The sequence below is a fragment of the Callospermophilus lateralis genome, chromosome 1, assembly GCF_048772815.1.
Source record: "Callospermophilus lateralis isolate mCalLat2 chromosome 1, mCalLat2.hap1, whole genome shotgun sequence".
In the NCBI taxonomy this organism is placed as follows: domain Eukaryota; kingdom Metazoa; phylum Chordata; class Mammalia; order Rodentia; family Sciuridae; genus Callospermophilus; species Callospermophilus lateralis.
In genome coordinates, this window is record NC_135305.1 from 171,953,344 (window position 1) to 171,981,067 (window position 27,724).

The window sequence follows — 27,724 nt, forward strand, 5'->3', positions numbered from 1 at the left end:
GCCTTTCTGTTTGTTTTTCCAGGACCTGTTCAGACAGTTTCTGATACGGGTTAACCATTTTCGCAGAACTAATCTCTCTTAAATCTCTGACCCTGTAACCAAGACTTACACAAGCAAAATGCTGACACCGAGTCCAGAAAGGTCTTGAATTCCACTCAAGGTTCCTGTTTATCACAAAGCTCCTCTGAGAGCCGGCATCCAAAACTGCTTTGATGACAAGGGGCTTTCAAGGTCTATCGACTTCTTTTCAACAAGTGTGAGATGTCCAACTAGTCCTATCCTGGGTCCCTGGCTTAGTCTAACAACACTGTTGTCCATTAACACTGACTGTTTAGGCCCCGGCTGGGAGGAGGATCTTCACCCAGTTTCCAGACTTGTGTATAAACTCAGACCCACGAACAAACCAACTGTTGACAGGGTTAGAAGTCAAGTCACTATCTTCAAACTAAGCTCAATGGTTTGATAATCACAAGAAGAGGCACTTATTAGCAGCATGCAGCTCCAAATTCTAATTGCAGACTACAGTGGGCAGTTGGCTGAGTGGCTGACGAACATTAATCAAGCAATCCTAACTGATCTATAGACTGTCATTTAAATTGACAGTGGCATGTCCGCTAATCATCCCATTTATTCTTGTGCTGTCAAGAACAGAAATCACATTACTTTTGCAAATGGCTCTGTTGTATGAATAAGAGCCACTCAGACATAGAAAGGTGGAAACGCTCATGTGCCTTCAAGGAAGATGATCGAGAACTGTGTTAAAAAGACATGGTTGATTTATCAGGGCAAAACATTTAAGTGACAGTGAGGAGGAGAAGGCTGTGAGCATTGTTGGGCTTTCCCTCAGACAGGAGTGTCTATCTGCCTGAAGTGACTCTGGGGTTCCACTTGGAAAGGAGCCCAACGTAAGTTCTAAGTTGAGATCTTTCATATACAACAACTTGCTTGCTGTTGAGTTTTCTGTACTGCAAGTTAAGTGATTCAGTTTATACCACTCAGTTTACACTGGTGGTGTCTCCTCAGGAAGGGATCTTCCAAAAAGACAAATTCAGAAATCAAAACGTACTTCTGTTTGGCAGATTTTCCAAACCAAAAAAGGGGACTTGAGATTGATAAACGGGACTGTGCTTCTGAGGATAATCTAACAGAGTGCTTCATATCAGGACTTTCCTGGAAATCCTGGGGCACATGGTTGTCACAGCTTGGGTAAGTAGGGCTTCTCAGATAGGAGGAGGGGAGGAAAGCCAGAAAGGGAGAGAAAAAGAATGACATCCTCAGCCAGATGGATGGTGGTGTGGTTGGGGATGCAGATATTAAATGAGGAGAAAAATGTTTCCAGATATTTTGGATTTCACTTGGGTAGAGAGGTGTGCCAGGCAACTCCTGCTGTAGGTTCAAATGATAAAAATCTGGTTTCCACAGTGAGAACTGTTTTGGGTGATTCAGACTGCCTGTCATTAATGTCTTTATGAAGGTGGGAGAAGATTCACAGTAGACATGAAAGTGGTCAAGACAATGAACTCTCTTCTTAAACATGAGCTTAGCCAAGAAATCCTTTGAAGATAGGTAGGAATGACTGAAGTTGAAGCAACACTTTTCAGTAGATCAGAAAGCAGAGGCCACTTTTTAAGCCACATTTTGACAAGAACCCTAACAGGTTTTGTACCCCAGCTGGCTTCAAGAAGTGAGCCCTGCAGGGTATTTCCCAAAGCCCCCAGGAGTCACCTAGAAAAGATGGCTTGACATCTGGGGCTTTGAGCAGCTGCCTCTCCCTTTGGACCTGAGCCTGGAATGTTCTGAACATCTGGACTGAGGCTCTGTCCCATTTGCCACTGTGCTAAGGGAACAGACATAATACCCACTGACTTGGGAACAGTCATGCTCATGCGATGGCCCAACTCATTTTGGGGAGGAGGTAGTAAATGGATTCTCATTTTATTTACTGCACATTATTCTTCAGTATTTATAATATAAATGGTCTGGGAAAAGCCTTTTGGCAACTGCTCATTTCATTACCATCATGATGGACTGATTTGCTATAAAAGTGTTATTTTAAGAATTATTAAGTTACCATGTGCCTCTTTGCTAAATAGTCTCTTACTAGTGTATTCCTGAAATATTTGGGACTACCAAGGGTGGGGGAGAATGTTGATCACACTATCGACCAGATTAAATTCCCAGTGTTTTCAGAATTTACTATTAAAACTTGAACCCGTAAAAAATATTGAAAAAAAAAAAACAACAACCCTGGAATTGGAGACACTTTCTAACTAACTCAAAATTTGGAAAACAGAAGTAAAAATATAGATACATTCGATAATATAAAAGTCAAAGGAGTATCAACATAGTTAAAAAGAAACTACTAATTGGGGAAAAATATTTGTAACCCATATTACTAACAGAGACTCTCTTAATTAGAAAGAGACCAACAATACAAAGGAAAAATAAGTTAAAGACATAAGAAAAACAAATAGTTCAACTTCCCTTAAAAGGCAGCATTTTAGAACTATAGGAGGATACCATCTCTTTTTCCACAGATGAAGTTAGCAAAAAACGGCCAGCACACTGTTTGGGAGGCTGTAAAGAACAGGCTGTAACTGGAACAGGAATCCATGGGTATCCCACAATGGAGGTCAAAATGACATCACCCATGTTACAGCGTACCTATCCTGTGATACTGCCAATCTACTGAATTCACCCTGCATTTACATGTATCCACTGGCAGTATGACCTAAACAAAGTTATTCACTGTAATATTGTCTGTGATAGCAAAAGAACGGAAACAACCCCAAATACAGCCTTGGGGACTGCTTAAAGAAATCACGATATGCTGGGCATGGGTGGCGCACACCTGTAATCCCAGAAGCTTGGGAGGCAGAGGCAGGAGGATTGCAAGTTGGAGGTTGGCCTCAGCAACTTAGCAAGGCCATTAAGCAACTCAGTGAGGCCCTGTCTCTAAATAAAATATAAAAAAGGGCTGGGGATGTGGCTCAGTGGTTAAGCACCCCTGGGTTCAATCCCTGGTACCAAACAAACAAAAAAACATGACTCATCTATACTGGAAAAAAAAAAAAAATCCATGCTTCTGAATGAGAATAAGCCAATTATATACGTAGAGAGAGAAAATCATGTTAAAGTAGAAAAAAAGAAAAAGGGGCATGGTAGAATATGTAGTATTTTACTGTGTCAAAGGGGACAAAAGGGATATTATATTCGTTCCTGTGTAAGAGAATTCTGGGAAGAACAGCTGACTGACTAGCACTAGTGGCTACCTCTCTGGGAACGGGTAGGAACAGTGTGGGTCGGCGACGGGCTGGAGAGAAGGAGTGTATATGATTAAACTTTTTGGTTTTGTACTGTGTCAATATTGCCTCTTCAAAATTTAAATTGGCTTTTTTGAAAACTTGAACACTGTGCTCCGATTTTTATAGTTTCGTCCTCTCCTTTCTGAGAGAGTCATCAGCTCTCCCTTCTTAAGCTTTGAGCAATCCTCTCTACCCTGCGACTTAATGGGCACCCAGGGTTCCCTCTCCTGCCACATCAAGGGCTACTGAGTGCCGGAGGAGAGAGGTAAGTTCCAGAGCAGGAGCTCCAATAGCTCTTGCAGCTGTTTGGAGGGTTCTATTTCAGGCATTTTGGGGGGCTTTTCCTCCCATTCCTGGCTGCATTTTGGATGCATATGCAGGCCAAGAGAGGAAATGAGAGGGAGAGAGGGGGCACAGGTGGGACACAGAGTCTGAGGGAAGCACTGCCCTGGTCCATTCCAGCTCCCACAGAAGCCAGGCTTTAGTGGGGCTTCTGCCCTCCAGAAGGCTGTCACAGATGGGCAGCAAGGGAGAGCTGGGTCAGGAGGCAGCACCCAGAGCACCATGGGACACAGTAGGACAGGACAGAGCAGGGCATGGGCTGGTGGTTGAAGGTACATGGAATTGTAGCTTTTGGAGGGACAGAGCATGGCAGAGTGGCCAGGACAGGAAAAACAGAGACTTTGGACCGCTGGATCTCTAGTCATCTCTTCCTCATGGAGGAGCAACCCTAGGATGAAGCAGGGAGGAACAGGCTCAGCCACCTAAGCAGGTTGTCTTGCCTTACCTTTACAGAGCCTGTTTCCTCATCTTCTCAACAGGGTGATGTAATCTGTACACTAAGCCTTTTATATATACTACCTCATTTAATATTCATGACAATCCTAGAAAAAGGAGCTATCAGGAGACCCATCTTCCAGATGAGGAAATTGAGGCTCTGTAACAGACTTTGTGGTATAAAGCCAGGAGGTGGAACAGCTAGGTGGAAGCACAGGCAAAGCCTGCCTTTCTTAGCTACCACCCTGCAAACCAAAGTGCACTAACTGGTGTGATCTATAGCCAGAGGGTTTCTTTAAATACTCATAGCTTCCCAGGATGGTTCCCAGCTCCTAGACCCAGCTGAAGCTGACCCGTTCTTCTCTCACTCAGGAGACCAAGTGCCCTATAACAGAAGCTGTCACCAAGTCTCTCTTAAAACTTGCAGTGTGACTATAACAAGCGCACTCCCACACTGGGGGCCAGGTACATAAGTGAGATAGTCTTGCAGGCTACAGCATCGTTTCTGGAGAGACCTCGAGATTGAAAAAAAAAAAGGCACCTTATAATGGACCAAGTATAAAACATTCAAGTGATGTTCAGGAGTCCCTTTCTTAAGATAAGCTCTTTGCACAGCTGGGCTCGGTGGTACATGCTGTAATCCCAGTGGCTCGGGAGGCCAAGGCAGGAGGATCATGAGTTCAAAGCCAGTCTTAGCAATTTAGGTCCTAAGCAACTCAGTGAGACCTTCTCGATAAAATATAAAAAAGGGCCTGGGATGTTGCTCAGTGGTTAACTGTCCCTGGGTTCAATCCCTGGTACCAAAAAAAAAAAAAAAAAAAGAATCTTTGAATTTAAAGCTATAAAAGAAAAGGGAGGGGGGACCTATTCAAGTTTTTATCCTTCCATTTTGAAAATGTTCTAGAAATAAGTAAACATAATAAAATAGTTACATTACCTGGGCCAGCAATCATTCACTCCTTCTCTATAAAGCCAAAACTGCACCGTACTGTTTGAAAGAAGATAGGTCATGGACTTTCTCATTAATCTGTCACAATTCCTTTATTATATGGTCTCAGATATCATAGGTATATCTGATTATAATGCATAGAAATTTTGTCTCAATATTCTGATTTATCTACTACCAGTGGACACAAATCATCCATGTAAAATTCCAAATGTAAGTCCTATAAATTGAAAGTAAAGATACTACTCGTGACATAATACTAGTGAATTAGCCTACTTATCAATATTAAAAGATTATCATATTAATAGTATACAGTTTGCCTAAGATAAGCCTTACATAAATATTATCAAGAGGCTCAAGTGTGGTAAGATTATGAATTCATGACTTCTTAACATTTGTTGTAAGTCTCTCCAGGACAACGGATTTTCAAAGTATTCAAACTGTCTAAACACATGCACTTTTGTTTATAAAAAAGTGTTCACCCTTCTTATGAAAAAGCACACACATTTGCTTCCCTCTCTCCCCCTTCCTACTCTTCATTCCTTAATTATGAATAAATTCAGGTTTCAAAAGATATTTTTCTCTTATACAGCTAAATACATGCATTTTTAAAAATTAAAAATAGCTCTAAAACATGCAAACATCTGAAAATTTGGAAAGAAAATGGATGCAGCACACATAGACACACAAACACAGGGCACCCCAGGATATACCCATCTAGAGACACCCGCCCCCCACTGCCAAACAAAGTGAAGCAAGCGCACGCATTACTCTACTGCTACCAGCTACCAGCAGGCTGAGCTCATATTTACAAGGCTTGCTTTCAAGGATTGGAATACAACAGGGGAGTTTCAGCCAGAAGACTTGAATCCCCAAGGCAACAAAACAAAAATTCCACAAGCCAGTCCCAGCCATCAAGACCCCCATTAAGCTTGACCGCCCCTCACCTGCTCCCCTTCTCTCCTCTCTCCCCAGAAGAAGGCACTTCATGGAAACGTCTGGGAAAGCCCTTGGACTTTATTTTGTTACACCCTCTAAATAGACAAAAACAAAAGAGAACAGGTGTAGAAGACAGTATTTCTAGTCAGCCACCATGAGCCCCACACAGGCCCTCCCCTTCCCTCTTACACCAAGATCACCGTTTTCAGGCCTCCTTGGGATTCCCCCCACCAAAGGAGGAAGCTCACAAACAAAGATGGTGTGTTTGAGAAGATCTCTGATGCTGAGACAGAAATGTGAAATGCAAACTTTGTTCTAATAGCATCTTATTTATCCGTAGGCAGCATTATCCTGGTATTAACAGAGGCAAGGATAGTACCATCATGACCATGTCGTTCAGAGACCTCCTCTTCCACCTTTGGCAGCTGCCCTGGCTAACAGGATGGCTCAGAATTCCATGGGAATGAACAGAACCTTGCAGGAATCTCCTGGGGACCATTTGGGCCTCCTTCCTGCTACAGTTCCCTCTCAATTTCATACCATTAGACCAGTGGTCTGGGGTTTCATCTTTTCCCCATGCATTCCTGTCGTCTCTGGCCACCTTCCAGATTCACAATACAGATTGTAGAATACATAAGGGAGATGGGGACAGCAATTGGCAAGATATTACTATATATAAAATCCTATATTTAGTTTCCCTTTAAAATTTAAATAACCATAGCATATGACACTGAGCTACAGACTTTGAAAGATGTACATATTCCACAGAATACCTGAAAGTGTCTGTTCAATTATACTTGATACCCCAAACCACCTGGGCTATAGGATTTCACATTACAATGATTCCTATTCTTTCTCCAAGTTCATTAGCTATAATGGATGCTCTGTTTTTTTGGATGCTCTGCTGAATCTTGCATCAGGTAGGTAGATGCAATATTGAGTCACTTCTTGCTGTTTAGCAGCTTTTCACTTCGAGGAACAAACAGCCTCTAGTTATTCCGTATTAGGTTTTTTTCCCTTCATAAATGTTTTCCTTTCTTTGATAATTATTAATTGTGCATGGGGTAAAAGCACTTGGCACAGGCACCAAAATTTGGAGAAGCCAAAACTTGGGAGTATGACTACAAAGGGGGAGGGACTGCTGTAACTCAGAACTTCTTGTCTCCCTCTGTTGAGAACATTCCGGAACTACACCACTGTCCCCCTAAACGTCACAGATATGCCGTGTGGCTCCGAACATTAATCTGAAGAAATCACGAGTGTGTTGGAATGTTTTTACAAATTTTCATAAAAACTTGAAATTTGCAGCTTCCTCAAATATTTAGACTTTTTCTCAACCCTTAGCCCTACTCTGAATCCTGCCAGATTCACTCTTTCGGGAGTTTTGGAGCGGAGCCGGCTATCTCCGCAGCTTTTCCTCACATACAATCACAGGCGCTTCAAACCACCACCCGCAAACTGACAACACTTCGCGGAGAAGCAAATGCCACACCATCAATAGCTAATGATCACGGGGGCTACCTGAGCAAATGCGAACCATCAACCCTGGGAGAGAAGGCATGGAATTCTGAGAAATTCAAAGAGGTGGCTGCTCACCACACAACATCCAGGGAGTTTCCTTCCTGAAAAGTGAGCTTGCTTCAAGGATGTTATCCATCTTCCCTAAGAGAGTGGGTCCAGTCTTTCAAGTATCATGGAGCTATGTTTAAACAGCAGCCTTCAGCTGTGTCTCCTGCCCTGCTTTTGTCTAATGACTGTGTGTTAGCCTGTTCCAAGAGCTTCCACTGGCATCTCAGGGCCAACTCGACAGCAGGGGGCCGGTTACTATAACAACTGACAGCTCTCTTGAATTCTGAAAGCCCCCCCACCCCCAGTAGCCATTTGGGAAACAGTTATTGAGCAAAAAGTTGCCTGGGATCTGTGGCATTAGCTGCCACAATCTCTGTGCACATTTGTATGGAGGCAAAAAAAAAAAAAAAAGAGCCACCTCCTTGAACAGCTGGGGACCTCCAAGGCTCCCCTCCCCGATTCTGGTTAGCATCTCAGAGCAAGTGAGTTTAACACCAGTGTCATCACAAACCCAAACCCTCCGAGCAAGCCATCTTCTGGCATCATAAACTGTGCTCTAGTTCTCTTTACTGGCTTGACAGATTGTCAGACTTTGAAGAGTTGAATGGTAATAAATTATTACTAATGATTAAAAAAAAAAAAAGGTCTTGAAATATGGCCAAAAGTTCAAGTTCCAGGAAGAGAGGGGTTGCACAGACTGATTTTAAAAGTGGGGCAGGGAGTTGGAAGGGGAGATGCCCAGTATATCCATGGGTCATTGAATGAGGTCTTACACTGAAATGATAGACATGATCACAAAAAGCCACCAAAAGTTATTCTTAGAAAGTCTGATCTTTCTCAACATGAGAACAGTTTTACGAAGACCTACCTTTCCATTCTTATTCTCTCAGCACAAGACGACACTGGGCAACTGGAACTGAAAACCCTGTGCCTGTGTATGCACAGAATCCCCTGGAAAAGATCCTGATCATTCTTGTGGAAGTAGCCTTTGCTTTGCATACAGGAAGGGCATCTAGAGGAGTTTGGCCCCTGGTGATATTCAATGTGCCAGGACTGAGCACTTCCAGGTCATTGCTCAACAGCTGCCCAACTAAACATTTGTCCTTTTTCTTTGTTCTGCAAAAGTCGGAACCCAAACAGCCACTCCTCCAGGAAGCCCTCCCTGACTCCCGCTCCTTCCCACCACACTCTGGCTGTAGTTAACATCCTGGAGCACATGGCAGCCAGGGGAGTCGAATGTAACCACCCACAGGGGCCAGGTGTCAAAGAGCAGTGAGGGCAGAGGCTGGACTGGAGAACCAGTGTCCCTTGCAAAGGGGCTCCATCCAGCCCAACAGTGCCAGAAGGGGCAATGAGGACTATGTTGCCAGACCTTCCGATTTGCCACATGAACCCACAAAGCTGGGCTTTCAAGTCCAGTCTTATTTCTAAAATATTTCAAAAACTTAAAATGATCAGCTGAATAAAACTGGCTGGGAGATCACTGGTTTGGAGTTTTTGACCTTTATTTGGGATGATCTTTATTTACCTGCTCATCTACTCCTTCAAGCTATATATAACCCCCTGCAAGACAGGACCCCTCGAATGAATCTCCTCCAGTGCCTGGCACAAAAGTGACGGATGAATGAACAAAGGGAGGACTGAACAGGCCAGCCACACAATACAAAACCCCAGGCGCAAGAAACTCCAAAACCTGCGAGCTACATCCTCCCAGAAGGAGAAATGACCTACATCTCTCTTGAGGGACGGGGGTAAAGGGCTCCCTGACGGCTTGCTCACCACCGGTGGCTGCTCCAGGATTCAGTACCATAGCACGTGCTTTGTGTTAATTCAACCATCAATAGTGGTTTCTATTAGCAGCGTTTCCCCTTTGCTATCCCTCCAATGTCACCTGCTTAGGGAAAGCCATTCTTATTGCACTGTATGCAAATGAAGAATAATCAGGCTTTCCTGGGGTGGAATGGGAGGAAACATCTAATCCAGACCCATTCATCAGCAAGCCGACTTTTGAAGTTTCGGCCACAGAGCAGATGGGTGTCGCTGCTGCTTCTGTGGGAATACAGGAGGGATCTGAGTTCCAGTGAGGCACTGTGGTCAGTCATCCTACAGGCCCGAGAGGCGTGTCACCACATGCCCACACCCCACTTCCTCGAGCATCTGTCTGTTTGCCCAAGTCCCTGTTGTGCCAACACGAATCCCCCACACATTTGTGGTTTGCCTCCCTTCGTATTTATTTCTCCCCCACTAAACATCCAGGAAAGAAAAAAAATTGCAATGTCAACAGAACTCACTTGTGTACACGAACGGCATTCCTAACGAAGAGGCACACATGAATAACAAAAATCTCTAAAAGTCTAAAGAAGGGACTCGGACTAAAAGAAACTCTTTTCTATGAGCTCATGTGGCTAAACTGGTGTTGATGGATTTGCCAGATTTACAGATGGCTCAAGTGGGACGTGCATTTTCCAGATTAGAATAGAGCATGAAACTTTTTTTTTTTGGGAAACAAGGTACCTCAAAGGCTGCCCAGGCTGGCCTGGATCTTGCAATCCTTCTGCTGTGGTTTCCCGAGTAGCCGGGATTACATGTGTGCACTACCTTGCTCAGAGCATGCAACCTTTCTGATATCAAATTTTAAAAAACTTGATGTCAGATGTTATAATTTCCACATAGAGTTTCCAGTTTTCTGTCCCAGGACCCATGTAGTTAGCTCATACTTATGTGAGAAGTAAAGCTGGTTTATGCTTTTGGGAAATCCTTTTCCAAGTTATGGTTAATAAGATACTAAATTTATCATCAAGAAAACTGACCAGCAGGGACTGAGACCAAACAGGCTATATTATACAACATCAAATCCTTCTTAGACTAATGAAGATGTCACTGAGTAGATACATCCTTATTTAGCTTCCAGAATACCTAAGAACATAGTTGGTCCCTGAGGTTTTCTTCCACTGATCTTGGCAATTCTAAACCGCAAATACATACTGGTGACCACCACAATGAGAAGGTGGCGCAGGAGTGAGTTCATCTTCCTGCAGGGTTTTTTTTTTTTTTTTTTTTAATTTTTTATTTGTGTGTGTGTGTGTGTGTGTGTGTGTGTGTGTGTGTGTGTGTGTGTAGGGGGGGGCGGGTAACCAGGGATTGAATCCAGGGACACTTAACCACTGAGCCACATCCCACATCCCAACCTTTTTATTTTTGATTTTGAGACGGGGCCAAGTTGTTTAGGAACTTGCTAAAGTGCTGAGACAGGTGTTTTTGTTTTTGATTTTTTTTAACTATTATTTATTTTTTTAAAGCTGTGGATGGACACAATACATTTATTTAATTTATTTATTTATTTTGATGTGGTGCTGAGGATCAAACCCAATGCCTCATACTTTCGAGGCAAGGGCTCTGCCACTGAGCCACAATCCCAACTCCTCAGACAGGTTTTGATCTTGCAATCCAGCCTTCCAAACTCCTGCAGCGTCTTTTTGACAGGCGAACACATACAACTGGAGCTGGCTGTGGAATGAAGCAAATGCTTTCCCCCAGGCATGCTACTCCCTCATCTGAGACAAGTAATGTGATGGGGAAGATAGCAGGCGAGGAAAAAATCAGACTAGTTGAGTTCAAGCCCAGGATCCAGAGATTAATACTGTGAATTGGGCATATCACCTTATTTTACCAAGCATTAATCTTCCAATGTACAAAATGGACATAATACTAACCACTTCCTAAGATATGCATGCCAATTAGGTGGGAATATTATCTGCTAAACACAGGTCTGGGATGGTGAAAATTCAATCGAAGGTTTTTGGCTAGCCAGGTCTTAAGATGTACAAAGTCACTTCAAAGGCACAACTTGACTCACCATAAGGAAAAGAGCTACCTTGGATGCAACTTCCTTTAGGATTCCAGGAAAAAAAAAAAATCTTTGCAAACTGCATAATTCTAAGTGCACACAAATGCCCTTTTCATAGCAGCTAAAACTCTTCTACAGCATGCTGGTAATGAACACTCAAGCACATGGACTGTACACCAGGCACTTAGCTCCTCTACCAGCATCTACCTCAAATTACGAAAGCAGATCAAAAAGGAACTTCCCCCTAATTTTCCTCTCATCTCTGAGTGGCAGCAGCTACGCAGCTCCAAGTGTTTTCAGGAACATTAATGCCACAGAAACAGCTTGTCTTCATAAGGCAGGGGATCCAACTCTTGGAATATGCTTTCTATTAATTCAGAAGGTGTATGGTTACCATCTTGAATAGTAAGGCCACAACGGCACACTTCAGAAACTACTGAGTTGATTTCTTCTTCATTTTTAAGAGCTCTGAATGCTTTCTAATTGCTCTGAATCATTTGCAATAGCTTGGAAACATTGCATGACTGAGGTAGACTACAATATTTACCAGGCACACAACAGGGCACTATTTGCAGAATGAGGCAAGCTCTTTTAACTGTTCGTTTATTTTATTTTTATTAGCTACCCACCATATTTCTTCCTAGCTTCACTGCAACTTCTTCCTCATTACGGATTCTGGATCCTACATCTCTTCAAGGTAGACCTTTGCGAGGACCCTTCAAAAGACAAATGCAGCAGGCTACCTGTAACATCCCTGCCCAAAGTATTAGAAAATACATTCTTTCTCTGGGGGAAGAGTACCCTCCTACAGTGTTGGTGGGACTGCAAACTGGTGTAACCCGTCTGGAAAGCAATATGGAGATTCCTTAACAAACTTGGAACAGAACCACCATTTGACCTAGTTATCCAATTCCTTGGTATACCCAAAGGACTTAAAATCAGCATACTACAGTGATGCAGCCACATTAATGTTTATAGCAGCTCTATTCACAATAGCTAAGTGATGGGCACCTAGGTTGGTTCCTTCAACAGATGAATGGACAAAGAAAATGTGGTAGAACAATAGAATATTAGTTAGCCATAAAGAAGAATGAAATCATGGCATTTGCTGATAAATGAATGGAACTGGAGGCATTATGCTAAGGGAAATAAGCCAATCCCAACAAACCAAAGACCAAATGTTTTCTGATATGCAGATGCTAACACACAATGAGGGGAGGGGGAACAGAAGTTCACTGGATTAGACAAAGGGGAATGAAGGGAAGGGGGGGAATGGGAACAGTAAAGAGTAGAATGAATGAAACATAACTTTCCTGTGTTCATATATGAATACGCAATTAGTGAAACTCCACATGTCCAACCACAAGAATGGGATCCTAATTAGAATAAGCTATACTCCATGTATCTATGATATGTTAAAACACACTCCACTGCCTCATATATCTAAAAAGAATAAAAAATTAAAGAAAATCCATTTCTTCCTTTAGACCCACATTGCTACCTGTCAAAATACTGCTCAAATAGTTCCCCCAGGGGACTCTTTGCCTGAAATCTCTCAGATATACGAATATCTGAGATTTGTACCCATACTTTTGGGTTCTGACCATGTATGAAATAAGGAGATTAATGACTGGCCCCCAACATGGTCACTTTCAGGAAACACACTGAATGCAGTGACGTCAATGGGCCTCAGTGTTTAAGGCTCTCTGCTGCAGAGCTTCCCAAACACCAGGCACTCTCCTACCTCATCTGGTATCCCTGGGTGTGTGGCCATCTGGAGCTAGTGATGAGTGAATGGGAGCGAAATGTCCACTCCCAGGCCCAGCAGTTGAGAGCCAGCTGCAATGTGGGGGGCCACACACTCCCAGCAGAGGAGCCACCGTGGAGGACCTCAGAGCCCCATCAGTCTTTGAGAGGGTGTGCAGTTAGGCCACGGGTCTTCTGCAGGGGCTGATGGAGTAAACTCAATACAGCCAGCTCTGAATTCACAAGGCTGCCCTCTGGGCTTCAAAGTCCTGCCCCTGAGTGGAGGTGGGGGCTGGGGTCACATCTTCAACCTAGTTACTCAGGCATGTCCTCCTCCGCAATTGCCTTCGTCCCATCAGGAGCATCACCCAAACCAATTTCATTAACTTGACTGTCACCCGTTCCTTTTTTGGCCCAAAATGAATCTGCTCACTTGGTTAACCTACATTTATACTATATTTAGCTCTAAACGGATGACTTTTCGCTATTTCTAGGATGTTCTGTTCAGCTGAGCATTCCAAAGAATACACTTGGAAGGAAATTCCAGAAGTTCCTGCCTATTATTTTATGGAATGGTACTATTACTAGAAATTGTGTACAGTAACACAATGTGATTACATTTGAGGGATGGCATTTCTTGAAAACTGTAAATTTCATTTTATTAAAAACTTTTAAGCACCTCAGGATCCAGAATTCCATCTGCTCTGGTGGCGAATGCCTGTGCATTCATCTACCAGGCACCAGGAGAGGCATTTCCCACAGCAAACTCCCAGTCCCCGTGGAAACTTGGGTGGCACGTTTCTTAAATCTATTTTGCAGAGGTGGAAACTGAAGCTGGTGAAGGAGCCTTCATCTGAGGCTGATTTTTACTGGCACCACCCAGAATGCTCTGCTCAGGCATCATTTCCCAATTGCCCAACCCCAGGCAATACTAACACCAAGAATACACCGCAAATCTGTCTACGCGCTTTATCTGTATCTGTGTTTTACACTCCAAGTCAGCAAGTTTTTTTTACCTTCCTAGAACAATTGCTCCCCTTTGGGGATGGCAGCTCCAATTATGTACCCTTTCTGGCTACACAGTGATGAGTGTGGTACAAACTGTCTCTGAATCCAGGCTGTGACTCAGGACCCATGTTCCCCCTTAAACATGAGGCAAGGCCTCTCTCTGATCTGCCTTCCTGTACCTTGGGCTCCTTCAGTGCCTTTCAATCATCCTCATGGCAAGGCATACATCCTTTTGGGTGGCATCCAATGCCTTCCTGATCTGACCCTTGCTGTCCCACACTCTGCTCTCGTGACAATGACCCATATCTGCCTGTAGGAGGCCAGGCTCTCTCTAGTGTCACCTCTTTATGTGCTCCTCCCTTGGCTTACATCTTCCAGGCTGGGTTGAAGCCCTTTTCCAAAAACTCTTCACACTCATCCACGTCTTTCAATGGCTCTGAGGGACAAGGGACATCAACCCTGAATCATCAGGCCCAGCACAATGTATGGCAGGATCTCTAAGGATTGCATAAATAATAAAAGGTTGAAAATGGGTCCATGCTCATGCAATAGCACAAAATGCTTTATGATTTCTTAAATATCAAAATACTGAGCCAAACATTCTAAAGTAGCCTCCTTTCTGGGCCAGGATGGTCCTTTGTAACCCCTTCTCCAGTTTTAAGCCCCTAGTTTTCATGGAAATGGCACTGACTCATTTTGGACACACATGCATACACACACACATTTTGGGGCAGAGTTAAATTTAAGATATAGGCCCAACAAGCACAGAGGCCCTATTCTTACAAATAGTGTAAGTCATTCCTGAGCGATGCCATCTTAGGACTTACCTGGACCTATTTTGGAGGGTGGAGTGAGAGATTGAACCCAGAGGCACTTAACCACTGAGCCACACCCAAAGCCCTTTTTAATATTTTATTTAGAGACAGGGTCTTGCTGAGTTGCTTAGGGACTTGCTAAGTTGCTGAGGCTGGCTTTGAACTCACCATCCTCCTGCCTCAGCCTCCTGTTAATTGGACTATCAAAGGAAACATCTCTTTCAGTGGGAATGGAGAGATGTAAGTCGCACATGGACTCACCATGTGTTGAAACAGGCCGAGGCCTGCTTCGGAGAACAGATCCCAGAAACAGACTACACCAGCCAATGCCTCCTGTTCTTGTTCAACCTTCCAATTCCAACCAGACCTGACATTCCTGAAACTTCCTACTCCATGAATCAACCAACATTTTCCTGTTCTGTGTGCTTAAGGCAGTGTGAAATGGATTTTTGTCAGACTGCAACAGAAAAGGGTTCTGAGCAATATGGTATGAGACAGTACTGCCCAGTGCCTAGTCCACAGCAGGTATTCAACAAATGTCAGTTCCCTTTCTCTTCCCAGTTCAAAGAAAAGGGTTAGACACTGTACCCTGCACAGATTCGTAAGAACCACATGGGATGGTACTATCCAAGTGCTTGGCCCTCAAAAAGGGCCCACTGAACGAACATCAGCGAGTACTGACATCCTCATACAGTGGAACATGGGTGGGGAGACAGAATTTAGAGAGCCTCACTCTTCTTCTCACTGCTTCTCCCATTGAATCGCAGTGTCAACAGCTCCAAGTGAACTCACCCAGCATTCTGGAATGCTAGCCCCAAACGATCAGGCCCTGGTTGCGGTAGAAACTGCTGTCACTGGGAGCTGGTGCCAGACCTGCACCCGAGGAAATGACCCAGGAGGCTTTGCTCTGCCTCCATGCTCTACTTATGTCAAGTCTACTTGCCAATCACCCACTCCCACTGGGCCTCAGAAGGCAGAAGGGAAACAGTGCAGTTCCAGCTTCAACAATACACGGCCAAAGGGACACGCACGTCTCTTCCGCAAGTGCCAATTCTCGACGTGAGCTCCCTAGCGCCGCTTCTTCTACATTAATAAGGAAAAAGTTGGACAGAAAAAAAGGGCCCTTGTCTCCTCCAGGCTAAGCCAACGCATCCATCCTGACACTAATTCAGTTTTATTTTCTTTGTGTAATTATTTTTCTGTTTTGCATTGATTTTTGTGCTACTGGCACTAAATTTGGTAAAAGCCCCAATCCAGACTCTACTGATGGGGGCGAAAGCTCTGGCTAGTTGAAACCAAGCTATGTATATAATTTTGGAAAAATACAGGCATATGAATATGATTTCCCCCCATATTTATGTATATAATCTTTCCCTAGAAAACTTGTGTATACACATACATACATGCACACGTAAACATGTGCTCACATACCCCGTTATAAAAATATTCTGGGCAGGAGCTGTTAATATATTTCCCATTTTAACTGAGGTTTTCAGGAGTTTCAACAGCTGTTTTCTCAAGGGAGGGCACACCTTGAGCAGTAGGGTTTTAAAGCCGTCTTCACCATGTCCATAGCCATTTAGAAGGAGGTGCAATAAACGCTTGTTTTTTGGACCTTTGCCTGCTAGGTTCATGGTCCTCCTTGGCCCCTGTGATCTGCTCAGGAATGAGCAGAAGACACAAGGTGGGCTGATCAGAAACAGTCCTGAAGAATTTGCGAAAGTACTGTGTACAAGATGCTTCCTTTAAGCTCAAATTGCTAAACGAGGGTCACTAGTGGCAGATTGCTGTGGGATCTCTGTGCTCCACAAAGGGAGAGGCTGAGACCTAAGCCGCAGAGCCGGGAGCTGGGCATGCGGATCTTTAACTTCCCACACTCACCTGGATGCACTAGCAGCCTCCAGACAAATATTTGTTAGCAAATCACTATTTGCTGGAGAGGGGATGTCAGGGAGTCTATCTTCCGGTGCTCCCTGGACACCAGGCTCTTCACAGTCTAGCACTAGGAGTCTTGAGGTTACTACTGGACACCTGGGGAGGCCCGAGAGGATCCTTTTCTTACCCCCCTGTTCTCAGTGACTGAGAACAGACCCCAGGACACACAGCCAGCCTGTCAGCACATTCTCTTGATCCCATCTTTAGGATATATCTATGTGTCATTGCTGCTCACCACTTGCACAATCTCACTAGGACCCGGCCACGTCCTCCACTGCAGGGTCTCCCTGATGGACTCTGCTTCTCCCCTGCTCCTCTTCAATCAATAGCATAGCCCCCAAGTAATCCTGAAGTCAAATCACAATACCCTTCTACACCCAATCATACTTATGTCAAGGTCAAAGCCTATGTGTAAACAGTGGTCCCCAGGCCTCCTGTGACCTGATCCTCCTCTGCCTTGCCTCTTCCCAACACTCTCTTCTACCACTCTCCCTCTGGGCTCAGGTGCTCCAGCTATATGCACCCACTGGGGTAGTCCTGCTCCATGCCAGCCATGATTCTGCCTCAGGGCCTTTGTACTTCTCTTTCTTCTGTTTGGAATGTGCTCCAGATGGAGCTCATTTGATCTCATTTAAGTCTTCCCTCAGGTATCACCGGCCAGTTAGACTGCTCTCGACCACTCTGAACACTCACCCCATGCCCCAGCATGCCCCCTCCTTTCCTGAGTTTTCTCCATTACATGCCTAACAGCTCAGGAACCGTATGTTTCAATTATTTGCGTGGTTTATCACCTGTCTTTTCCATTAAAATGCAAGCTCCCGGGCCGCAGGGATTTATGTCTGGCTCTGCTTTTGTATCACCAGGGCCTAGAGGACTAGCTGCCCATGGAAAGGGCTCAAAATTAACTGAATGAATGAGAGGGAGGGATGAAGATATAACACTATTTGTCATTGGAGACACATTTAAGGTACAGGGCGGAAGCTGCCTATATTCATCTGAGAAGTGCCAGCCTGCCTCAGCTGAGCTGGCTGAGGCTGTACAGCTGAAAAACCAGAACTTCAGCATAACTTGCAAGCTGGCTCCACAGGGTGCATCAGAAATCACTTCAAAGAAGACAAAAATGGAAGGATGGCTTACAATCCACCCCTTTTTTTTTTTTTGGTGGGGGGAGTACTGGGGATCGAACCCAGTGGTGCTTAACCACAGAGCCACATCCCCAGCCATTTTTTAACATTTCATTTACAGACAGGATCTCCCCGAGTTGCTCGGGGCCTTGTTAAACTGAGGCTGGATTTGAACTCTCAATCCTCCTACTTTAGCCTCCAGAGCTGCTGGGATTACAGGTGTGCACCACCGCACCTGGCTATAGTCCGACATTTTAATCTCCTAGGTCAAATGCCACATACCGTGCTGAATATTTTCCTAACACCCCCCACCCAGTGTAATTTTTGGCAAAAGGTTAGAAAAAAAAAATTTTTAATGTAAAGAATTTTTATTAGCTGGATATAACAAAATAAAGCATGGTCTCAGAGACACCAGAAATACCCTGAAACTTATTAACTCATTTTGCAGGTTCAGAAACCCAGACTCAAAGTGGAGATGGGATTTGAATCCAGCAAGCAGCAGAGCTGGGGCTCTGCTGAATCTCCCCGATTCTCCAGCAAAACGTCTTTGGCAAAAAGTCCCAGAAGTGTACCCTAAATCCCTCACCCTGAGAAGTGGCTCAGGCCCCTACGGTCTCCCAGAGTCAACAGGGTCTCCCAGGTGAGAACACTAGGAACAATGCAGCTGTCTCAAGTTTTCTAAATGCCAAGGCCCCGGGGTTCTCCTCCCCAGTGAGGAACACCTAGCCAGCGCCCGCTGGGCCACTTACCTCCAGTAAACGAGGACGGCAATGAGGAGGATGAGGCACAGGAAGGTCAAGGCTGACACCACAATCAGAGGGATGATCCACTCCATCCTCCCAGGAGAAGGTCGGCTGATCATTCCTGAGGTGTTCTTTTCTGCTGTAAAGAGAAACCATCCCAGTTAGAGGACAGAAGACAGCAGAGCTGAGCAACCAGAACACAGTGTGGAGTTCCATATCCAGTTCTGTCTGGTTTCCCGAAAGCTGGGTGGCCCGCTCTGGGCTGCCCTGTGGCAGGCGGGTGGGGTGGAGGAGAACATGCACCTCTCTCCATTTCCTTGCCTGTCCCAGCCCCAGGACAGCCGGGCCTCACCTGCAGGGTGCATTCTCCAATGGCCAGAGGGACGGATCTGCTGGTGGAGCTGAGGATGTTTTTAAAGAGAGGGATGTGGAAGGGATATGCAGCTGGACTCAAAGAACGCTACCCACACCGAGGGGACTCTGGCACACTGAGCAAATGCGGTGAAGTCTCCAGGAAGGGACAGAAAAGGGCCACTGGAGCGCCTCCGGGGTTCCCCATGCGGGCAGGAGCAATACCACACCACCATGGATTTTGCTACTGGGACCAGGATAGGCAGCTGGGACTACAGGGCCACCTCGCTCCCCTTTCCTAAGGTGACTACACCCCGATTCTATTTTGGGAAAGCACCTCTCCCTAGCAGTCATGGTGAGGCGTCCCAGGTAAATATGGGTCTCCCTGCTCCCCTGGCCGAGGGTGTGTGTGGCACTCTGGCCCTGGAATCTCCACCAATCCCAAAGACGGACCGACAGCACCCCGGAGGAGCTGGGGCACCGCGATATCTCGTCCTATTGATTTCCATCACCCAGATCCCCAGCACTCCTGTCTCTCCCCAAATCTTGTTTCCCAACGTTTCCCTGAGTTCTGGCACCTACCCGCGTTCCGCTCAAGGGCTCCAACACAATGAAAGATGGGGAGGCACCCCTCGCTCTCCTCGCAGCACAGGACCATCTCTAAGTAGCAGCCGCAGTCTCGGGGTCTCGGGAAAAGTCTACCCACTGGCTCAGGGTTCTCCCTGCTCAGGCGATACCCCCTACCCGGGCAGCTCCTTCCTCCACCTCTCCGGTAGCTCAGCAGGAAATCCTATGCTCTTTTGAAGGGCAGGGCCTGGGAGTGGCCAGGTGTCTGCAGTGCAGGTCAGATGCGGGATTGGAGGAGCACAGGTGCGCAGAGCCCACCCCCGCAGGCGGGCGGCAGGAAGCAAAGGTTAACCAGGAAGCAAAGGTTAACCGGGACCCGCAGGGAGAAGCCCCCCTCAGGATCCCTAGGCTGCCTGCCGGCTGACCTGGGCTCGCAAAGATTCCACCTGCTCTGCAAAAATGAGGCCAGCCCGCGGTGTCCCCCTGCAGGATAGACTAAGTGTACGGCTAATCAGCCTGGGTTTCCAAGGGAGAGAAGGTGGGCTGAGCGGGAAAGACATAATTGATGTCAGATGCAAAGACTTAAAGAGCAAGACTCCCCGAGTCACAGGAGATGCACCACAGCGATTCCCGGGGTTCCTATAGTTACTTCACACCCAACACCTTGGAGGATTCAGTTGGGGCCCTATTTACAGGTAAGAAGACAGAGTTAGGGGGGTGAAACACACTGATTACAAGCCACCCAAGAGCACCTTACTCAACAGGACCTTTATAAAAGTACCAATGCCTAAAAACATAAAATAAAAGTATTAATGGCTGCTCATTTCTGTCAACTCCAATTTTAAACTAGGAACACATTTGCCAGGCTCCTGTTTGTCGGTCAGGATGCTATACTCTAGGGATCCAGGGGCACCTCTGTGCCCATGAGTCAGGTGTCACTTGAAGGAGAGGGGGTGGGCCTCTGAACCATAGCCAGGGGAAACCATGTCCCCTCAGGGGCTCCAGGAAGTGAGGGTGAGATCTGAAGGATGAAGGGCGCCGGTCAGCTTGAATGTCAGGGAGTAGGGGTGTCCCGGAGACAGCATGCCATTCAAAGGAGGGCCAGTAGGAGGAGGGGAACCCAGATGGAGACTGAGAAGCCAGATAAACCAGGGTCTTGGAAGGAACTGGTTTTGGCCCCAAGGGAGGCGGACGCTCCTGCAGGGCATGAAGCCTGGGCAACACACAGCTCCTGGCCACTTAATGTTTTTATTGCAAAGTAATGGCGACTGGCCAGAGAAACTAGAGTTGCAAATGAGAATAATTTTGTGGGGCCCCAGTAGGGGTCGGCTCAGCCAGGCAATTATCTGGCTGGAGGTGGGGGCGTCTCCAAGACCTGGAGGTTCTGATAATGGAAAAAAATGTCAGGAGGGTTGACGACATAGGCCGCAGGTCCAATTAGCTCAGTATCTACCCTGGGCAGCCCTCAGGTGCAAGGGGTCTCGCAGGGTCTTTCCCACTCCCTACAGAGGATTCTTGCCCGTGCTACTGCTGGGTAGAGGGAGATGCAAACTCCCTCTTTTACATCCTAAACCACTGAAAAGGACTCTCGGCCCAAATCATCCTTCACAGTTTCCACTCTTTGGACGTATCGGCTCCATGCTATTTTGGCCATCCTAAAAGCATCTGGTGTGAGGATCAGGGGCATGGTATGTTGTCCCTGAAATCACACACCTGTCCAAATGGCAGTGGAGGAGGCCTCGAGTTGGCAACGATTTGTAGTGTGAGCAACTTAAGGAAACCATCTGACAACAGTTGCATTTTTTTTTTTTTTTGGTACCAGGGATTGAACCCGGGGTTGCTTAACCACTGAGCCCCATCCCCAGCCCTTTTCATATTTTATTGTGAGACAGGGTCTCACTGAGTGGCTTAGGGCCTCACTGAGTTGCTGAGGCTGGCTTTGAACTTGTGGTCCTCCTGCGCAGCCTAACAATTGGATCTTGACCCTGCCTTATGGCAGGCGCTGGATTTGCTGGCACGAGGGCCAGAGCATAGTAGGGGTGCTACTGGGTTTCCATGTGGGACGTGATGAAGCCAGTTTTATTTCCACATTCACAGCATTGCTTTACGCTCGTGGTAACAGGGGCCTGGAACTGGATTCCATCTCCAGGCGACCCACTACCAGAATCTGCTCCTGTCCCTCTTGACGAGCTTCACATAGCCTCAGGAAGACCCCGAGTCCCTGGACAGGGACAGCAAGGCCTGCCATCCCGCCCTGGCCTCCTCTCCTGTCCCACCTGCTGTGTTCCAGCCACGCTCCCCACGTTGGTGACCACCACGCTGTGTTCCAGTCTTCCCCTCTGCCTTGCCTCCTGATATTTCCTCTGCCAGGAATGACTTTGCCCTCTGCTCCCTGGAGGCTCTTAATGACCCCTCAGTCCTGGCTTCAGAGTCACCTTCTCTGTGAGGGCTCACTAAGTCCTCAGGCTGTGCTATCTCTGGACAGCCCAGGAGACTTGAGATCACAGGGTCAGTCTCTGGCTCTGCCCCTTTCTGTGTGACCTCTGACCTATAACTCCAACCAGCCCGGGCCTGAAGTTTGTCACCTATAAAATGGGGTTAAAAGCACCTATTTCTTGTAATTGGGAAAATTCAATGAGAAGATATACAGAGAATGCTTAGAAGGGTGCTGGGCCAAAGGCAAAGGATAAGCATGTACCACCGTCACCATCGCCTCATGCTGCTCTTACTGTACATGTCACACTCCATCGTGACTATCCTTTTGTTACTATGGGTCCTCTGAGCAGGGCTGATCGGCATCTGTATTTAGGACAGTAATATAGCTCTGCCTCCCACTCGCTGTGCAACTCTAGGTAAGTGGCCTACCCTCTCTGTGCCTTAGTCTCCTCCTCTGTAAAGGCAGAGAATACTACAGCCCAGTGCACCTTGGTGGTGTGAGGATGGAGAGAGTATGTATAGAATACTCAGAAGGTTTCCTGGCACTCGCCAGTTCTTGGCTAATGTGAGCTGTTGTGACTGTCATCACCCCTGTCACCCCATGATCTGCAGCAGCATGATCATCGTCACCGCTGCCTCCGTCACTGCTCTCTTTCTTCCTCACCAACATCCTAGCACGGCAACAGGCAGATGGCGGCGCTCACCGGGTGTCTATGGCATCTGACTGCTCCCTGAAACGCCAAGTGCATAAGTGACAGTCAGAAGTACTTCAGACGCGTGGGCCAGGAACTCAGGGGCTGCCTGGCTAGTGAAATGCTAGCACCTCCAAGTTGGCCCCAGATAAGACTGCGCCGGAAACGTCTGTCTGCAGCACAGGCTGTGGCCCAATCCTGCCCCCAGCTGTCCCGGCGTCAACACCTCCAGAGACCCGAATGTACCAGAGGCATCCCCCACCTTTTATCTGTAGGGATACATTTCAAGACCCCGGTGGACGCCTGGAACTGCAGATAACACCAAACCCTGCACGGATACATTTATGATAAAGGTAATTTATAAATAAGGCACATCAAGAAATCAACAACAGTAAGAAAAAATAGAAAGCTTGCAATGACATCATAGAACACAAGTTATATGAATGTGGTCTCCCTCTCTCTTGAAGTATCTTACTGTAAAGCAGATCTTAGCAACCTCAGCATATGATTTTTTTCCCCCCATACTGAGAACTTTTAATTTCTGAAGGAAATACCTTACAGCTTCCCTTTGGCAGATCTGAATGGCCAACTTCCCTACTCTTGTGCTTTGAGGTCATTACTAAAATCAGGGTTCCCTGAACACATGCACTGTGGTACTGCAGTCATTCTGATATTCAAGATGGCTACCGAGTGGCTAATGAAAAGGTGTATAGTATATACAGCATGGACACACTGGAGCAAGGAACGACTCCTACCCCTGGCCTGATAGGACAGCATGAGATTTCCTGAGGCTACTCAGATTGTGTCCCATTTAAAATTATTTATTTCTAGAATTTTCCACTTAAAATTTTCAGACCAAGATTGACGGCAGGTAACTATGGAAAATGAAACTGTGGGTAAGCCAGGGGACACCTGTATAAATCTTTCCTAGTACAACTGAAATAGTGTGCCATGAGGGTATGATCCTGTACTTCAGAGTCAGGCAGACCTGGGCACAAATTCTGACTCAGGTCTGTGTGTGGTTTTGAGCTAATGACTTCCCATCTTGGAGCGTCTGGTCTCTCTTCTATCAATGGGAGACATAGATTCACAGTTACCTTTCAGGAGATTCATGAGGATTAAATGAGATAATTTATGTGAAGATGACCATAATTTATGGCTACATGATTTATAAGGCCAGATACAAAATAAAACCATGGGGTCCTTGTTCAAAGTTATTAGTTTCAGGAAGGGGACAGTATGGTGTAAAGGCAAACACAGAGCCCTTCTGAGTCCAGTGTGAGTGCCCAGGTCACAAAGCTGCTCCTGACCTGTCAGGCTCAGTACCTGACCCAGAGGAGGCACCTGGCAACGTTTACTTCCCTTCCATGGATCCTTGCTTGGATCCAGGAAGAGAATGGGGAAAGCGGTAGCAGCTGATACCCACCCCAAGTGCCTAGACTTGGATCTTCCTGCGGGATCTAGCTGGCTCCTGCAGGGTCCAGTAATTGGGCTTCCCAGTTACTAGATGGCTCGTCTCCCTTCATAATGCCCAAGCCCTGGCCTGAACAGTCTTCTCTAGTTCATCTGGATTAGGCAGATTCCCCAGCAGGACTGGTCCTTCAATTCTTGTGTGCTACACACTGTGAAGTGACAACCCACAGATGTGTTTGGCACAGTACCAAGTACATTTATCCCCAGTAATTATTATTATATTGGGGGTGGGTGGATACCAGGGATTGAACTCAGGGGGACTCAATCACTGAGCCCCATCCCCAGCCCCATTTTGTATTTTATTTAGAGACAGGGTCTCACTGAGTTGCTTAGGGCCTCACTGTTGCTGAGGCTGGCTTTGAACTCATGATCCTCCTGCCTTAGCCTCCCAAGTTGCTGGGATTACAGGCATGGCCATGACACCTGGCTTCAGTAATTATTTTTAAGTTGTGACTTACCTGCTGACATTTAAATATGAATTTACTTAACTATCAGCAATGGACACTTCTACTGGAAATGCTGAAGGCTGACAAAAAGGGCCTGAATTTCCACACGGCAAACACATGCTGGAACCAAGCAATCTACTCTCTTTTTTCAGACAGGGAGTCTAGCCAGTTTGCTGTAGTCCCCACTACTCCCCAACATCACCCGATGCATAGGCATTCTTTATCCCCGACTCTTACTGTCAGCTCATTCTAGCTGGCCTACCTTCGGGGTGCAGGATGGTACCCGGACCCAATCAATCAGCAGAAAAGCACTAACTCAGGTCTTTTAAAAAGGCCTCAAGATCAAAAGCAAACATCATGGTTTAATAAACTCCTGACCTTGACCTTGACATTAACTTGGCTCAACACAAGAGGCTGTTTCTGCACACAGCACCTCAATTTATTTGGAAAGAGATTTTATTTTTGACCAATAGGAAATTAACCACGCTGTTTCTCTGCCTATCCAACAAGGTGCATTCTCCTCAAGGAATGTGACATTTTCCACACTCTCTCCAGGCCCACATCTCACTGATCTGTCCTTGAGGCCTGGACTCAAGAGAATGGGCCTACTTCAGAAATGTGTCCAAACAAAACTTGAAGCAGAACATGAAATATCTTTCCCTGAGCACATGCCGGAGGGAGGCAGGGAAGGTTCGAGGACCTCCCCCGGCCTTGCCTCCTCCCAGTTTTCATTCCCAGCTTCCGGCAGGACCCAGTGAAGTGCTTCCATTCTGCTTTAAAAAAAAAAAAAATTTTTTTTTTTTAAAGAGAGAAAAGAAAAACAGTTTTCAGTGGCATATGTCATCACTGAATTAATGTTGTTTGCCTTTTACTGGCTTGGCTCTCATCCCAGTAGAAGCAAATAAAAATGGAGTACAATGTACTGCCGATGCTCTGGGTGGCGATGCACGAGATGGACCCGCTGAACTGTCTCCTGCCCCACGGTTAAGGGCTCAACCTGGGCCACAGGGCAAGGACCTCTTTGTGTCGGGGATAAAAATAGCTTGGATCTGAGAGGGCACTGTCAAGAGCAGGGAAAAGCACATTTCTGTGTCAGAGACATGAAGAGAAGGGCAGTTTGCACACTTGTGAATCTATAGTCTGTTTCCATCCCGGGCAATGTTGCATTTGCTCTCAGTAGCACCTGTCATTAATAGCCACCCATTGGAAATGAGGATGGCTGCTGCTTTGTTTGACGACTGATTAAAAAAAAAAAAAACCTGAGCACAGTGGCGCACACCTGCAATCTCAGCATCAGGAGGCCGAGGCAGGAGGATGGCAAGTTCAAAGCCAGCCTCAGCAACTTAGCGAGGCCCTGACCAACTCAATGAGACCCCCATCTCTAAATAAAATATAAAAAAGCCTGGGGATGTAGCTCAGTGGTTAATCTGGGCTCAATCTCCAGTATGAAAAATAAAAAACTAAAAAACAACATAACATAAAATTTACCACTTAAGCACTTCTAAGTACGCAGTGTAGTAGTGTTCAGAATATATCCGTGGTTGAACAACTTCATCTTACAGAACGGACACTACATCCATTAAACCACTCTCCATTCTTCCTTCCCCCAGCCTCCACCAAACATCATTCTACACTCTCATTCTACGAATCAGGCAGGCACTTTCTGGAAATGGAATGGTATAGGATTTGTCTTTCCTGCAACTGGCTTATTTCTCTTTGCATGATGTTCTCAAGCTCATCCACGCCCCACCATGCAATGGGATTTCCCTTCACAGGGAGCATCCTATTCCACTGGATATATACATGCCACATTTTGTTCATCCACTCATGCATGGAAGGCCACTTGAGTTGCTTCCACCTCTTGGCTATTGTGAAGAGCAATATGGACCCAGACATGCAGATCTCTCTTTGAGATTCTGCTGTCAATCCTTCTGGGTCTCTGTACCCACAAGTGGAATTGCTGGATCACACAGTCTTATTTTCAATGTTTTGAGGAACTGCTGTTCTGTTTTTTACCAACTGTTACTTTCTGTTGTTTGACCCACCTCCTCCAGACACACCCCACCTGCCCACAGTTACCACCCAGTCAGACCATTCAAACTAAGATGCACTGATTAGGTCACAGCTCCCACACCCCAATCATTTTACCTCTGAATATTTCTGCATTAACACAGGCGTTTCTGGGGACACCGCATATCCAAACCATAAGCCATGCGCTTACCTAAGCCAACTACTACAGAGAAATGGTTGCTTATTGATTACAGATGCACATATTCTGCTGCAACCAGGCCTCGATCCCACTCCCATTTCCACGTGAGCCAAATTAGAGCCACTGTTTGTCTCCACTTATTGGAGTCTGGAGTTGTCCTGAGCCAGGCTCCTTCACCATCTCCCACAGGGCCTGTTTCACCAGACCTAGATAACCAAGTGACAGCCTGCCATTTCTATTTCAGTTAGATGCTGGGAAAGTGAGGGTTTTGCGAATTCCTAAATTAATTCCAAGCCTCACAAATACAGCCGGTCCTTAACCCACCAGACTGCCACCATCGACAACTGGGACCATCGGCGCTTGGTGGCAGCATCCTGAGGTTCTGAAATTAGTCACAGACAGAAGCCTTAGAATATCTTATGTCAAATGCACTGTCCTCCACAATCTGAATTTCTCAATCCAGTCTCCTCAGTTTTCCACACCAAGAAATGCACAATCCACCCCAGTTCAATGATCACTTTGGGGAAAGGAAACTTCCAAGGACACACATACTTTATGAAAGGAAATTAAACCATATGTGGCAGCTGAATGATCTCTTCATGATGCCTCAGGCGGATCTCTCCCATCACAGCCTGAAGAAGGGGCAAACAGAATTCTAAGGAAAGCATCTCCCCCCAAATCAATCTGACGGTAACTAGACTTGGCTGAGAGCAACTTCAGGTAGTCCATACAAGTTCCTGCCTTAATTTATTTTCAATAACACACACTACATTGTTCCCAACAAGCTGGGTACCAT

The 27,724-nt window shown here is 46.1% G+C and overlaps 1 protein-coding gene across 3 annotated transcripts in view; it reads right to left on the reverse strand.

Moving 5' to 3' along the window:
• The window catches only part of Ptprg (protein tyrosine phosphatase receptor type G), a 713,787-nt gene that overhangs the window by 64,436 nt on the left and 621,627 nt on the right, over positions 1-27,724 (reverse strand). Inside the window, exons 13-14 of one of the 3 annotated variants that reach the window (XM_076870809.1) lie at positions 18,761-18,893; positions 5,976-6,062 (exon numbers count right to left, since the gene is read on the reverse strand). In XM_076870809.1, the coding sequence (XP_076726924.1) occupies positions 5,976-6,062; positions 18,761-18,893 (220 nt within the window). The remainder of the gene's footprint in view (positions 1-5,975; positions 6,063-18,760; positions 18,894-27,724) is intronic. The other 2 variants (XM_076870736.1, XM_076870676.1) reach the window with 2 other exon arrangements.